The sequence below is a fragment of the Engystomops pustulosus genome, chromosome 6 (assembly GCF_040894005.1).
Source record: "Engystomops pustulosus chromosome 6, aEngPut4.maternal, whole genome shotgun sequence".
NCBI classification, from domain to species: domain Eukaryota; kingdom Metazoa; phylum Chordata; class Amphibia; order Anura; family Leptodactylidae; genus Engystomops; species Engystomops pustulosus.
Window position 1 is genome coordinate 51,185,625 of NC_092416.1, and position 16,489 is coordinate 51,202,113.

Here is a 16,489-nt window from a genome sequence, read left to right on the forward strand (position 1 = left end):
CAGGAATGAGAAGGGGCTCCAAGTCACAGAAAACCCTCCTCCCTTTCCAGTTGTAGGGAACTCACTGTGTACACAGGGATGAATGATCATTCTGTGGGGGACTCACAAAAACTTCCTAGTGGCAGTTCTGGCTTTAAGGACTAATGTCAGGGCCGTTAATAAAATGGCTGCTGCTGCTAATTTAATACACAATTTACCGTATTTTTCGGACTATAAGGCGCACAAAAAATCCTTTGATTTTCTCAGAAATCATAGGTGCACCTTATAGTCCAGTGCACCTTATATATGAACCGTACTTAGAGATAACAGCTGCCTTGAACTATGCACAGGTCTGCCACCTGCTGGTCATACATCCTTATAATCAGGTGCGCCTTACAATACGTTGCGCTTTAAATATGAACCTAGAAGTTTTAGCAGGCATTCATTGATGGTGCGCCTTATACTCCGGTGCCCCTTATAGCCCCTTATTAATACTGTAATACATTTCTGGCCATTTCATAGCCCATGCACAGAGAGGAAATAATTCCTAAATTTGGAACAGTTGGCAGGTATGCAGAAGTATGGCAATTGGTAGTCTGTAGACCACTTCTAATTATATTAATTTTTAGTACTTATGTTAAAGCATTCTCTTTTAAATAATTTCAGGTTCTGATTTCTTAATGTGTTTATAGCATGATCATTTACATAATTTTAACTCAAAACAGTAAATAATATTACAGCTAATAATACTGATGACAAACTGATGTTTAATTAATAATCATACACAATATGGAGCACCCCTTTAAATCCCTTTACTTGGAGGTCCCAGTAACATTCCTTGAGACACTTGTTGTTTCCTCCGCTGTGACAGCAGATTGCTCCGGGCTACAGCAAACACAGTTCTGCAACACTTCACTGGTATCCACAGTTTGTACAAGTCTTGTACATGTGTATCCAGCTGTTGCTGTGTGAAGTCACAGTAAATGAATGTTTTCCTTCGGTGACAGACAGGCTATAGGACCCTGCAGAATCCCTTCTTCCCTGTAGTCTGAGTCCACAGAGGGTGTGTAGATTCTGAAAATCAAACTTTTGCTTTTCCTTCTATGTGGGGCACAAGCTGCTTAGGATAATTCACTGTTTGTCTTTGCTGTTGCAGAAACCTGCCCCAAAGTCCACACAAGAAGATTTGCATTCTTGTCCTCACATGGTTAAAGTTGGAGCCACTGCAGAAAACTTCTCATCCTTACAAGTGGGTGTAGCAGAGTTCTCCTGGCACTACATACACAGCTCCTGGGCTGGAAAGGGTGCCAGTCATGAATTAAACTTGTCCTATAAGAGACCCCATGAATGAGATCTTAGGAAGAAGAAGAAGGGACCTGTGATGCCTCCTGCTGAAGAATACTATGCCTGATCTGGAGAAGAAGTTCTGGTAGAAAGTTTTACCAACCTGCACTTTGATATGTTGATCTTGCTGATTTTATACCTGCACTTACTGCTCCCTCCTGCCCTAGGACAGAGTATCCCAGAAGCAGGTAAGTGCCCTTATCAGGTGGCTTCTTTATCCATTCACACAAAAAGGTCACTGTGCAGACCTTCAGGTGCTGTAGCTAAGAACCTGTCCGGTGGCATTACCCAGGAGATGTAATAGGATCCATGAGTCCCTGGTAAATAGGTAACATATACACCATGGCTCTAGTAGTAAGAGAGAAGGATTTCAACATTCCTGGCAGCTTATGTCCTGGTATGGATGCTGAGAGTTCTAGTTCTACATGATGAGACGATACTACTGAGAATATGGTCAAGTATCATAGAGCTCTGACACACACATTGCACATGTTGTGCCATGGGCATCTGTGCCAGCTGTGTGCCAAGTCATCATTTTTATTACACTGTTTGGGTACATCTGAAAATCTTGCACAACTACAATGAAATACAAAGTGGGACATGTATAATTATGCATGTACCCTATTAGTATTGTATATATTGATTGTTGATATATAGAAACTTTACCGGGATTGACAGATCAGGCAGAAGCCTGATTCATGAAATGATGGTGGACTGAAATTTATGAATTCATAAAAATATTTATTTTAGTTTCTTTTTTTCATTTGGATATTGTGCTGGAATGCTGGAGGAAGAGGAATATGGTTACACAGCAGCCAATATTTCATCATTCAAGAATTATACAAGTGTGGAGGGGGGTATTGATAGAGGTAAATGGGGAACATGGATGAAAAATATTAAAATAAAACTTTTAGGTCACTTCTTTTGACTTATCTCAGTACAGGTTATGATACAGGAAACAAGCTCTGGCATATATGGGATTTGGATCAGTAAAAATCAGAGCAGTAAATCTAAACAGGACTCCTAGGAGGGACAGAAAGAGTCCTGATCACTCCGCCCACATATTCATGTTTGTATACCTCCACTAGCACTTAGCAGGGCAAATTATTGGGCTATTCATTGAAAAGAGGTGTCCTTTGACAGTCAGTGGGGCACATTTACTAAGGGTCCGCTGACCGCAGTTTCCAGACTTTTTACGTTTTGTGCCGCATTTAACTGGGGTTTTTGGCGCACGCAATCAGATTTTGGTGCAATAACGCCGAACTTTTATGCAACACAAATTGGGGGGCGTGGCCGTCGGACAACGCGACTGATTCGGACTAAGCGCGGGATTTAACATTCAAAATTGTGTCACAAACCATGCACTTACATGCACCGGGAAGAAGATGGTGAACTCCGGAGGACCTGAGCGGGAAGCGATACATGCAGGAAATTGGACGCCCGATCTTAGTGAGTTGTGGCAGCCCCAAATCCTCTTTGGACAACGCACCTCGGGGATCGCAATGGGACGGGTAAGTAAATGTGCCCCAGTGTCTTTGACATGTTGGATACAACCTACTTTATATCAAGTGTCCGTACCCTAATTTTGAATGCACTTTTTATGCATTAGGTTGAAGCCTAAATATATCAATGACATTAGAAAAGTCATGAAAATATGTGGGGGTCCCATACCGGGCATTCCATTATTCAGCTGTTCTCATCTCTAACAAAAATGACATTCAGGAGACCACAGCTCCATTCTTTGTGTAGTGGCCATGTTGTATTGCTGTAGCTCATCTGCCATTCACTTGAATCCTGGATAATTACAACCTAGCTCCTCAATTATTGAGAGCTAAGCTGAAGTAACTGTGCATGGCCGCTACTCAGAGAAAGAAGCTGTGTTTCCAGATGTGTTCTCAATATTAGGGCTAAAACACATGACCATGCTCAGTCCCTGAATCACTGGAAGTGTGGTGGCTGTACAATGTCCTCCAACCAGGGCTTGATCTTAGGTGTGGGGGCAGCTGGATTCCCCTGGTGGGGAGTTGGCTTGATGATAGCCTTGCTCACAGGCTGCTTCCACACAAGGCAGGGCCAGCGAAGGGATGCAAGAAGAGGATGAGGCCACAAGGTAATGAGGATTCCCCCTGGGGCCCTCCTGGTGTGTGTAGTGAAGGGATTCTCAGTAAGATGGTTAAGAGGAGGCTGTGGTGGGCCTGTGATGTTAGCGGCAGCCAGGGATCACACATGGAGACAGGATTTTATAAGCATATAACTAACAGACTCTTTATTTCACAAACTTTCATCACAGCAACGGGTAACAAGCTGAGGCAGTAGGTCTTTCCTGCCAGGTCCATGAGGTAGCTGAATGGTTGGTTTGCAGTCTAGGTGTAACTCCCAGCCCTGGTCCTGTAGCTTGTGGATGGGGAATAGCTTAGGCTGCTTGGGCAGCAATCTACTACAGGCTCTGAGGAGGTGAGTACACAGAGCTGCTGGTCTGCTGGAGGGAGACAGTAGCTGCTAGTCTCTGCAGACCTTATGATGTAGACTGGTTGAAGACTGACAGAAAGCTCTCCACTAGTCATAGGTAGCCGATGGCTCACTAAACCCTGCCCCTAAACGGCTCACCACACCCCCTTTAACCCAATAATATCGGGTTAAAAGTGGAGTGGTTCAGGATGCCTGACTGGCCTGCGGCTCCCTATTATAAGTTTAATAGGGAGCCGTTCAGGAGCCAGAAGAGCCGGCTCTTCTTAGTGAGCGGAGCCTAATGAGCCAGCTCACTAAGAAGAGCTGTCATTTCCATCACTACTCTCCCCCCAGGGCCTTGCAAGAAACTCCCTTATCTACACTTTAGCAGAAGCTAATTACAAGGTAGTCTGGAGTAACCAATCAATGGCTGACCTCGCTGCAGATAATGATGTTGCATTTTTGTAAACAGTGTAGACATTAACCCTACTTTCACAGACAGATGGCCGATCAGCTGCAATACCATGCATAACCCTAAGATTATATCATAATAAATATTTGACAATAGATCGAATATCGTGAATTAGCAGAGCTGTACATACTCTGTTTACCATACAGGGAGCTACTGGGAGTGGGTTCTTTTCATAATGCCCCATCCAGCAGGTCATTACAACTGTATTTCATAGACCAAACACTGTTCCAGGAATGGGACTCCAAGCATCATAGTAATATAACATGAAAAGAGTCCCTCCTTCCTCACAGAACAATAGTGCTGAAGTATAGGTATATTTTCAGTATTGCACTGTTGTACCCAGGGACTCCTTGCATCATTTATCTCTATGATGTGACCACCATATGGTCAGCGAATCACTGGTTATGTGTTTCATCCATTAATGAACTGCTGATGATGGGGGTGTACGAATGTCAGACTCCCGCCAATCTTATATTGATAACCTATCAAAATAATTTTTGCCATGTAGTGGATAGATGGAGTCTGCTGGATGGCTATTCCCTTGTTATTACTCTCTCCATAGACACATTAACATAGATTCTATTGCACCCAGGTACACAGACCAGCTTGTGTGTGTACATGTAATATATATTCTTGACATGATTTCCTTCTCAACCCATAGTAGCCACCATAGTTAAATGCGGCCTCTGGGTCCTATATACTTGAACTACTCCGCTGTGATATCTGGTGTTATAATTACTATATCGCCTACATACTAATATCCTTCTAGCTTTACCAGGCGTTCCCCTTGGAGTTACATACAAGGCTGGAATTGAGCTTCTCCTCTCTCTCTCTCTCTCTCTGATATTAAAAAACGTAACATAATAATGATTATTACTCACAATTCTGTTCTGTCTGTCTGGGAGCTTTGGTATCATTATGACATAAAACAGAATTCGCCAGGGGCTTAATAAAAAAATAACAAAGAATCATTGAACCTGGTTCAGAATAATAACACTCACATTTGTCCTGCTGAAATATAATTGTTTAGTTTTCCTACTAATTACTCTTTGTGGTTCCCGTCCACCCACAGACATTTACTGTGTATACTCCTTATTTGGTGCTATCAAGCATGGGCCTACTTAAATATCTTCCAGGTACAGAATGTTTAGTTAATGTTGGCTAAACCACAAGACGCGGCTCTGTCTTTAGTTTGTCGGCTGTTTAAAATATGTTTTGATGTGGATTTTAATAAGAATTGCAGTTGTAATTCCTTTTATATCCTGAGGAGGCAGCGTGGGCTAGATAAATACTTGCTATCTGGTTCCTTCACAAATTTCAGCTGATTTTTGGTGATAAGAACCAGATAATAACCCTTCATCACAATAAGATAACATACACTCACCAGCCACTTTATTAGGTACACCATGCTAGTAACGGGTTGGACCCCCTTTTGCCTTCAGAACTGCCTCAATTCTTCGTGGCATAGATACAACAAGGTGCTGGAAGCTCCTCAGAGATTTTGGTCCATATTGACATGATGGCATCACACAGTTGCCGCAGATTTGTCGGCTGCACATCCATGATGCGAATCTCCCGTTCCACCACATCCCAAAGATGCTCTATTGGATTGAGATCTGGTGACTGTGGAGGCCATTTGAGTCCAGTGACCTCATTGTCATGTTCAAGAAACCAGTCTGAGATGATTCCAGCTTTATGACATGGCGCATTATCCTGCTGAAAGTAGCCATCAGATGTTACAGGGTACATTGTGCTCATAAAGGGATGGACATGGTCAGCAACAATACTCAGGTAGGCTGTGGCGTTGCAACGATGCTCAATTGGTACCAAGGGGCCCAAAGAGTGCCAAGAAAATATATTCGACACACCATGTCCAATCTACTGTCCAATTTTGATGAGCTTGTGCAAATTGTAGCCTCAGTTTCCTGTTCTTAGCTGAAAGGAGTGGCACCCGGTGTGGTCTTCTGCTGCTGTAGCCCATCTGCCTCAAAGTTCGACGTACTGTGCGTTCAGAGATGCTCTTCTGCCTACCTTGGTTGTAACGGGTGGCGATTTGAGTCACTGTTACCTTTCTATCAGCTTGAACCAGTCTGCCCATTCTCCTCTGACCTTTGGCATCAACAAGGCATTTCCGCCCACAGAACTGCCGCTCACTGGATGTTTTTTCTTTTTCGGACCATTCTCTGTAAACCCTAGAGATGGTTGTGTGTGAAAATCCCAGTAGATCCGCAGTTTCTGAAATACTCAGACCAGCCCTTCTGGCACCAACAACCATGCCACGTTCAAAGGCACTCAAATCACCTTTCTTCCCCATACTGATGCTCAGTTTGAACTGCAGGAGATTGTCTTGACCATGTCTACATACCTAAATGCACTGAGTTGCCGCCATGTGATTGGCTGATTAGAAATTAAGTGTTAACGAACAGTTGGACAGGTGTACCTAATAAAGTGGCCGGTGAGTGTATATTCTATGTCATCAATGTACAGTATAAATGGTGGATTGAACACCTATGAATTTATTGTGTAGTTGATAGTTCTCCAAACACATTGAAGAGTAACTATCCAAATCACTGTAAAACAACAAAACTTTTTTTAACACAAGTGATATTTGATACAGTTAAACAAGCAAGCCAAAAATATTTGGAGAGCTGTTCTCTATTGTTTTGGATGTGTATCAAATTCTGAAAGGAGGCCAACTCCATATTTGGATGTGCAACCTACTACTGTGTAAGGGCAATGTGAGGGCTGCCTGAATTTCAACTACTAAATGATGAAACCGCTGTCCAATCTGCAAGCAGAAGTAGCTGAGCCGACTGTACACAAAGTCCTATCTGCAGGCAGTGTGTTATAGAGCAGGAGGAGCTAAGCATACTATACACAAAGTCCTATCTGCAGGCAGTGTGTTATAGAGCAGGAGGAGCTAAGCATACTATACACAAAGTCCTATCTGCAGGCAGTGTGTTATAGAGCAGGAGGAGCTAAGCGGACTGTACACAAAGTCCTATCTGCAGGCAGTGTGTTAAAGAGCAGGAGGAGCTAAGCATACTATACACAAAGTCCTATCTGCAGGCAGTGTGTTATAGAGCAGGAGGAGCTAAGCGGACTATACACAAAGTCCTATCTGCAGGCAGTGTGTTATAGAGCAGGAGGAACTAAGCAGACTATACACAAAGTCCTATCTGCAGGCAGTGTGTTATAGAGCAGGAGGAGCTAAGCATACTATACACAAAGTCCTATCTGCAGGCAGTGTGTTATAGAGCAGGAGGAACTAAGCAGACTATATGCAAACTCCTATCTGCAGGCAGTGGGTTATAGAGCAGCAGAAGCTCAGCAGACTGTACACAAAGTCCTATCTACAGGCAGTGTGTTATAGAGCAGGAGGAGCTCAGCAGACTGTTTACAAAGTCCTATCTGCAGGAAGTGTGTTATAGAGCAGGAGGAGCTCAGCAGACTGTACACAAATTCCTATCTGCAGCGTGTTATAGAGCAGGATGAGGTTGTACGCAGTGTACTATGTGTACCATACATCATAGTACACAGTGGCCATAGTGTTTGCGCCAGTTTTCTGTCTGACTTTGCACTAGAAAGGACATGCAAACTGCTTCTACATGTATTTATAAAGTGACTGCGCAGTTTTGTGTTGCGGCTGCATTGCGTCTGACAAGACATAAAAATATGCACCTAAAGAGATGTGTTACTGTTTTGTCAGACCCTCCACCACAATTCTGTCTGACGTGCCCCACAACATGAACAAAGTGCACCAAAAAAAATGCAGGCACACCAGACCGCGCACCACGATTCATGTATCTGGCATATCAGTCTGGCTATCAGCAGACTGTATGATATAGAGCAGGAGGAGCTGAGCAGATTGTGCATACCATTCTTTCTGCAAGCAGTATGTTAAAGTGCATGCTTTCAGTCACTGAATACAACCACCCACTAGACGCATTTATCTGGGCTTGTATGTCTGTAATTGCACCTATTCCCCCCTTTATGCCACCTCCATACCAGGTGGGCGTGGAGGGGTGTGAAGAGGGTACGGCCAGCAGTGATGTGGGCCTGCGCTGGACTTGAATGAGTTTAGGTGCAGGCTGTGGCACAATTGTATGCCAGGCCAGACCTGGGTTAGTACTGCTCCACCGCTGCAGTGCTGCCATGTGGCCTCTAGATGATTCCACAGGTGCATATAATTTTATCATATGATAAATGTTCCCCCATCCATCTAATGAACTCTGTTTAGTGAATACTTTTTATGAGCTGTTCATGTGCTGGGAGCATCTGAAACAGAGTTATAAGTAAATCTGGGACATAAGTCATAAGTAAATTTGGGACACTAAGCCTCTGGTGCTTAAGAACATACAAGTGGTTTTGTGCGGTTTCCCTTTAATGGTACTTGTCATTGCCAGTCACTGTATTAGCTCATGGTAGTGGTGGACAACTTTCTATGAGAGCAAACTATTGATCATAAGAAATACCAAGTAATTGTATGAGATGAATCCTGGAGAACAATAAGATGTCGGAGAAGACAATAATAACCTCAGGGTAAAAGTACTCCTTAAAGTGCTACCTACATTATTTGTGTTCCTTGGTAGATCTTATGATTATTAGTAGCCTCTGTTTCTCTTGAATACATATAGATACTGGATTTGGCAGAACACTATTTCCATATGGTTAATAAGTGCAGAGTGTGATGTAAGTGAGAGAGAAGTTGAGGTTGCCAATATTTGAGTAAATCCTTGCATGGAGATGGTTTTTTGATCACCCATCTGTTTCCATTAACGTAGTCAGGTTTCTATGGAGTGTAAATAAAAGTACAGTATACTTTCAATAGTAATAAGCAGTATATGATGATACAATAATATCAGTTACATTTAGCGTTTTACCTATTATTAATATATAAAATAATATTGCCATTATGGCAGGAAATGTTGTTGTCTGGTTTCCTGTGGTCTTGGAAATTCCTTTCTATTGGCTGATACTAAGTCTGATGCTGCTCTCGGTTATGTGGATTTTTGGAATGGTATGAACCTGTGGAACGCTATTTTGAATGGCAATGTTCCCATCTTCTTTATACAATTTGGCATCATACATCACAGCAGTCAATGATGTCATGGCCATATAGATGCAGCATTCAAGGGCCAGGTGATTATTGTCTGCTATTATACATGATATGTAAATGTTCCCATAGAGCAACTAGGGCTCCATTCAGATACCAGTATTCACATCATTATTGTCTTCAAAGGCTATGAACACCTTTGTTCAAGAGAAAAGATATATATTTATCACAATATCCTATTTTTTATCTACTGACACTACTAGACATGGGAGAGGAACGACTGAATAGTGACTGACTGTTAAACACAGGCATGACTGAGGAGGGAGGCAGCATAATTTACCTGTATCAGTCTGAGCTGTCTTCTGTGAGATAGGAGAGGAAGAGGGTGTGGCTGAGGGAAGCAGCAGGATTGGTCAGTATCAGCCTGAGCTGTCAGCTGTGAGATGGGAGAGGAAGAGGGTGTGGCTGAAGGAAGCGGCAGGATTGGTCAGTATCAGCCTGAGCTGTCAGCTGTGAGATGGGAGAAGAAGAGGGTGTGGCTTGGGGAAGCAGCAGGATTGGTCGGTATCAGCCTGAGCTGTCTGCTGTGAGATGGGAGAGGAAGAGGGTGTGGCTTGGGGAAGCAGCAGGATTGGTCGGGTGTGAATGAGTTAAGCACCGGAATTGAGCTATATAAGCCAGAGCTGTCTTCAGGGATAGAGAGGGGAACTGGACACGACTGAGCTTCATGACTTGCTGGAGCTTGTAACTTTTGTTCCTGCATAAGAGGAAATTGACTGTCTGAATCTTATTCAAACAGCTTTTAGTGATAAAGAAACATTGAAGCTGTGCTTTTTATAGCAATACATGCAAACGGCCTCACAGAATAGGTAGAACATATTTAATCCATCCCTATTGGTCTTTTTATAAATAAAGACAGCATGGAAAAAAGTGTACATAGCCTTAAGGTATTTGTTTTTGGGGTATTTTCTTCTACAATGGTTTGTTATATGGTCCCTATAATGGATTTCCTAAATGGCACAGTGAATCGCCAGGGCATTAATGCAGATTTCAGAGACTAAAGCTGGATATACAGTGAAGATAGCTGACGACTGAACCTGCTATTCTCCTGCAGGTTTTTACACATGTAACACAAGTTGTTTCATCAATCGTTAGTGCTTTGTGATATACATTCTGCTTGTTAGCGCTGTATCTGTATAGACCTGGAGAAAGGGTTTATTAACACAGCCTGAAATCTCTCTTCTGTCAGGGAGGAGATCAGAAAAGCCGGCCATATGCTTTGTTTGTGTTGATTTGTGCCTGAATTTCATGAGTAAAAAAGATAACTGCAGACCCTGACTCTCTGGACATTTTCCATTGGGGTGCACTTCACCTTACCACCACTTCCATAGAGCAGCATGTGGTGATACCTAAACGGTGTTTGGCAGACCCTGCTACCCCTAACGCAGAGACCGGTGACCGGGAGCAGCACTCAGTCTCTACAATGTGTATATATGTGATACGTCATGGAAAAAACGAACCCAAGGTTAGAAATGTGATTCCTAAAATAAATGGAGATGAAACTGCTCCTTATTAAAATAAACCATGAATTCTGGAATCTATCCCCTGAAGCTTGTACTGGAGGCCTGTCAGCTTTGTATAGTTTTTCCTGCATCTCCATTATTCTCTACATGGTGAGTGACACTGACTTATTAAGGGATTTAACTTGACGTTTATATTACTAACACGCACTGTGGAAGATTTTATTGAAAGGTTATTTATTGAGGTTCTGCAAAAGTCACAATTCACTTTTTGCGTGATTGGGCATTGACAGGTTCTCCCAGCAAAGTGTCCATAGACAATAACTCTCCAGCGATCAACTTTTAGCAGTGAGGAAACCTAGAAGTAGGTTTTATATTCCGGTACAGAGCCACCACAGAAGCATTACACAGTGGTTATACAAATCAATGGCTTGTCTATGCACTCTGGACAGGATAGTCTCTCAGGTCATTGATGCACCAATTTATTAACCGCCTATGCCAAAAATCTAACATCCCAGCCTAATTTATTGCACCAAAAACATGGATCCTCCGCCAAAAATTATGAATACCCCCCAATAAGTCACATTAAATAAATAGGTCCCAACTCATTATTTGAGAACCTCATAAATCTTACCAGTCCATATGTTTAAGGGCTAACTTTGACCTCTGAACATAGGCCATGCACCCCATGAGAGATAGGCTTATATTTATGAAGCCCATACTAGCCACTTTGATCTGTCATTATCAATGCCATCATTATGTACAATGTACGATTAACACATAAGACCTAAACCTAATTTTGTGGGTCGTAAATATTTACAAAACTGGTTCAGGTTTATTTCCATGTGTTGTATATCCTAACCTTCTTTATTTTAGTTGATATGAAATACAGCTGAATTGTAATGAAATACTTCATATTTATTCCAATAAAAATTAGATTAGCCATGCATGGGGTGAGCAGAACACTATGTGCTAGGAGATAAGGTCACTAGGAGATGAGGCATCACCACTGTTCTTGAGCTGCTAGTTTCTTGGCAATGAAGGGGTCTCTTCTAGTCTTTGTGCCACTTGAGTCACAACAGCGCTTTGTATTCTGGGCCTGCCAGCACAAGCAATGAATGTCGGGTACTTTTCACTTGCAGTGGAAATATCTTGCTGGCATTTGCCATTCTCCAGTAAAGACCAGAGAACTTTCCTAATTCTTGCTGGAAGCAACATATTCCCTCTGCCATATATTTTCCCATATACATCACATATTTCCAGGCAAGGTTCCATTCTCTTGAATTACTGTACTTATCACAGTTTTCTGTCTCCTCACCAAGTTGGCAAGAAAGGGCGAGAAGAGGGTCCTGGCAGGCTGAGCACTAGCTATAGCTTAGGCCTGTTCAGGTCCATGTTATAGCACAATTCTATACCAGGCAGGACCTGTCCAGCAGCATAGCCACCCACTGGATGTATCTCTAGGCTGGGGGCAGGGGACAGATTTACATCATACTCTGGTGCACAAACCGCTGGTGTGTGATAAATCAGATCCGTGACTATATTAAGCCATGATCTTAATGCATGCCTCCACTCAACACAATGGAGGTCTTAGTCTGATGTACCTTTTTTGGTTGTATTTTAGTGACTTTTTGAGCGCATTGGGTTATTTGGGCAATTTTTTACAGGAGCACGCTGGAGTTCGCTGTGTAGCAGTAATCCTGGTTTGCTTCTAATTTGTCTTTGTATTTCACCTACTTCCTGATGTTTTCGCTTTATTTAACGTTGATATGCGCCTATATGGGTGCAAATAATTGCGCAATAACACGCCAGTCCTGACCATGCTCAGATAAGACTATGTTATGATTTACGCAACAAAATTGCGCCTTTTTAAAAATTTGCGCCTAATAAGGATAAAAAACCCCTGCTATTTCAGTGTATAATGCAGGGTGCGGTGATTCATTAAGATCGGAGGCCAGAAATCATGAATGTGTCGCTTCCCTGCACTGGTCCGACAGAGTTCACCATCTTTTGTGTGGGGCACCTTTAACATAGGGCGTGCAACACAATTTCCAAGTTAAATATGGCGCTCGGTCCGAATCAGTCCTAATTTTTGTTGCATGGAAGCCGCAAAGCAGTGCAGACACTGCTTAAATACTTGTGCAAGCCGGTTTAGCCTAGAAGAACATGCAAAGTCTGATAAACGTGCAGCGAAAAGCCCCACAAGCTGCTGTACATAGGTTTCTCAAACACAAAGGTTGATTTGTCTTTTTTGGGACTCCAAGTAAAGTTTTGTCTGGGGGGCCCCCTACTGCATAGTTTTTGTACAAATAGCAAAGCATGGAGTTTGCCATAGCTTAAAACAGTGTGACTTCCTTTAAAGGACAGCTTTATGGCTTCAAGTAGGGTGTGGGTTTGGGAGAATTGGCTGCATTCCACTACTATGGGGGCCTTCACAACTGGGTAAATCATCTCCTGCTTATACTCCATACTTTGATGTGTAGAGAAGTAGAAAAACATAGATCAGTTCTGTTATTGAACAAAACGCAAGGTCAAAAAATATATTATTCTTAGAATTTAACAGGAGGTCCATTGTACACATTCAATATTGGTATTCTCAGTAGTGCAGATTTTTTTTTAGTTCCTCTATAGCCATTTTCTGATTTTCTAAGCTGGATTTTTAAAGGTCCATTACTTCTGCTAATACCCTTCATTTATATATAAAACAATTGCCACATTGCCATACATCTTAAAAATTCATACCTTTTTAAATAGATTTAAAATTTTATGCCATTAAACTCCCAGTTCCCTCAGGTAGAGGGTGAAATGTCCTTTCTAGAATTCCCTATTTCATGTGAAATCCATTTTCCTATAAATAAATAATCCCCTAAAGTCATATGAAAATGGGTTGGGAAGAGTATTTTACATGAGATTAGTCACTTTTAGAGGATGCAGGGGGATTGTCACTTCACACTCTGCTATCTTCAGGTCTTTAGTACCTTGTATCTTCTAAAACGCATCAGGCTTGTGGTTCTGTAATTTTTAGAACCAGAGAGACAGTCAGAGACAGATAGACACTGACAGATAGACACAGTCAGAGACACTCAGAGACAGAAACGTTCAGAGGCAGAGAGATAGATATAAATAAAATATTTTTTGCTAACCCAATCTATTTTGGTATTACTAAGAGCAGTTATTTACTATCCCGCGCAACACCGAGAGCTACAGCTAGTCTAATATAAAGATCAAATCTGGAAAAAATCGAAGGGCTGCTGTGACTACTGAAAAAGTTTGTCAATTTAGGTATCAGAATAGGACTTATAGGAAAAGGGGTGCACAAATTTCACAGTTAGAGTGAAGATATACAGTACTGTAACTACGGGAGAGCTCTGTTCTGACTATGAGGAGGCTCCAGTGATGTATAAGCAGTGGCGGATTAAGTGTCCCATGTGCCCAGGGCTGTTCACATGGCTAGGGCCCCCCGCCAACATGTGTCAGGATGTTTGGACTTAAAGGGGTATTCCCATCAGGGCATTCACATTTAGTTAAATTCATTTGCCATATGAAAACATTTCTTCAATTGGATGTTATTAAAAAAAATGTTCCTGTGTGAAGATAATTTCCTATAAATGTAGCCATGTTGTCCCTTAGAAACGAGATGGCTTCCTCGGATACGACCACGTCACACTCTGGCAGCGGTGACCAGACATGCGCTATAGAGTCCCGCCGGACCACCAGGATTCAGCAATCATTACCACAGGACGGCTGTGCGACATGTAGTAACTCCCGGACATTTTATATACAATAACCTTTTGTTTATTTGTGCAATCACTGCAGCAGAGGTGGCCGTATCCGAGGAAGCTATCTCGTTTCTAAGGAACAACATGGCTACATTTATGAGAAATTATCTTCACACAGGAACATTTTTTTTTAATAACATCCAATTGAAGAAATGTTTGTATATGGCAGATTAATGAAACTGAATGTGAATTCCCAGACGAGAATACCCCTTTAAGTACTACTCTATATCATTAATTTTGTACTGTTTATAAAAGTCATTTAATGATTAACTACATAGTGTGAGGGGGCATAAACTATGACACCACACAGTCACAGTGATGCGCCTGGGCCGGAAGACCAGAAAACTGAGCCGCAGGGCCGAGGAGAAGAAGCCGGAAGGTGAGCATAGTTTTTTTTTTTCCTTTAAGACTGATGGCGGATCTTCATATAGGGCCCGGGTATGGAGCCTATATGAAGATCCAACATTGTATATAAGGCCTACACATACATCTCCTATTGCTCTTATTATTTCATCATTCTGCAAAATGTTGTGTAGGTGTGTCGTTACAGTCATTTACTGACTTTGAGACCTGGATGATAATTGTCCAGGTCTGATGAATATAACGCTATATACACATATATCTATAACTGTCAATCATTCTATGTACATTGACATTTTCCCCCGATGTGAATGACGTTGCATGTTTGGTATGTACTGGAAATGTTAGCTGACACTAACCTCAGGTAAGAAATGAAAAAGCAGATAGTTCCCCTTCACAACATGATATTTATACGGTGATGAATGCTGTAGGGGGTTGCAGTCCACCTGCACAGTCACAGATGAAATCCATCATATTGGCCACAGATATGTGGACGCTGCAGAGATGAGATAAGCAGATTCCCACTGGTAATAGGATTATAAAGGAAACCTTCACATATGACAGATAATCTGCTGCACCCCTAGAAATAGCGCACTGCATCCACTACAGAGAAAGGAGTGACCGGGATAGTTTACAGCACTGTGGTTACTCATCGATCTGTATCCTGCACATTGTCAGCAACTTCACTATGCGGATTGATAACCTGTCAGGTGCAGAGCCATCGATTTCTATTGTCAGATAGCTTCAGAGGCTTGTGAAATAAAATAGGAGGTAGTTTATAATATAAGTACCGTATATACTGTAGTAAGGTTTTCTTACCCCTTACTGAAAGACCCAATGGAAGGGACAAACAGATGGAGTCAATGCTGCAAGCAGAGGTCATGAATCCCTACACAAAGTAGGAAAGTATACTGGAGAACTATTAAGCTTTCCATTATACAAAGAATTCCAATTCCAGCATAGTCAGGATGCTGATTACTAAAGTTAGAGATTCACTACCACTTTTTATGAAAATGGTCGCCCTTGTTAAGTCGAAGAAGAATATAGAACAAAATTCTTGCAATTGTTGTGCAACTTTCCACAATAGGTAAAAATGGAGCAGCTGGACAGATTGTAGGTTATTAGTCTAAACCAGTAAGATGATATTAGAGGTTATTAGATAATGCTAGAGGTGAACAAATCAACCAAGATTCGCTTTGCTAAAGCTTCACCAAATTTTTCAAAACTCTCGGTTTGGGTTCAAATCCATTCGTTCTTGTCCTGTAAATTGGTATAAAACCCCCTAGTCCTCTAAAATACTGATTTTTCTTTTACAAATTTGTTCTTTTCTCCTCGACCACCCCCCTCCCTAACTTTTTGGACTATATTAGCCAAATTTTTCTTTGATTAAGTGCCGGAAAAATTACATAATTAGACCAAAACTACGAACCAACAAATTGATTGGGTAATCTTTAGATGGTGCCCAGGAGCACTCCATAAAATTAACACAACTGAGACAAGTTGCCGCATCCATACTGACACAAATAATCAC

At 41.9% G+C, this 16,489-nt stretch overlaps 1 protein-coding gene across 1 annotated transcript in view; it reads left to right on the plus strand.

Annotated features, from left to right (window-relative positions):
- Window positions 1-930: 930 nt before the first annotated feature.
- Window positions 931-16,489, plus strand: part of VWA1 (von Willebrand factor A domain containing 1) — a 56,497-nt gene continuing 40,938 nt past the window's right edge. Inside the window, exons 1-2 of the mRNA XM_072156051.1 lie at window positions 931-1,042; window positions 1,136-1,511. Of these exons, the coding sequence (XP_072012152.1) occupies window positions 1,439-1,511 (73 nt within the window). The 5' untranslated portion in view covers window positions 931-1,042; window positions 1,136-1,438. The remainder of the gene's footprint in view (window positions 1,043-1,135; window positions 1,512-16,489) is intronic.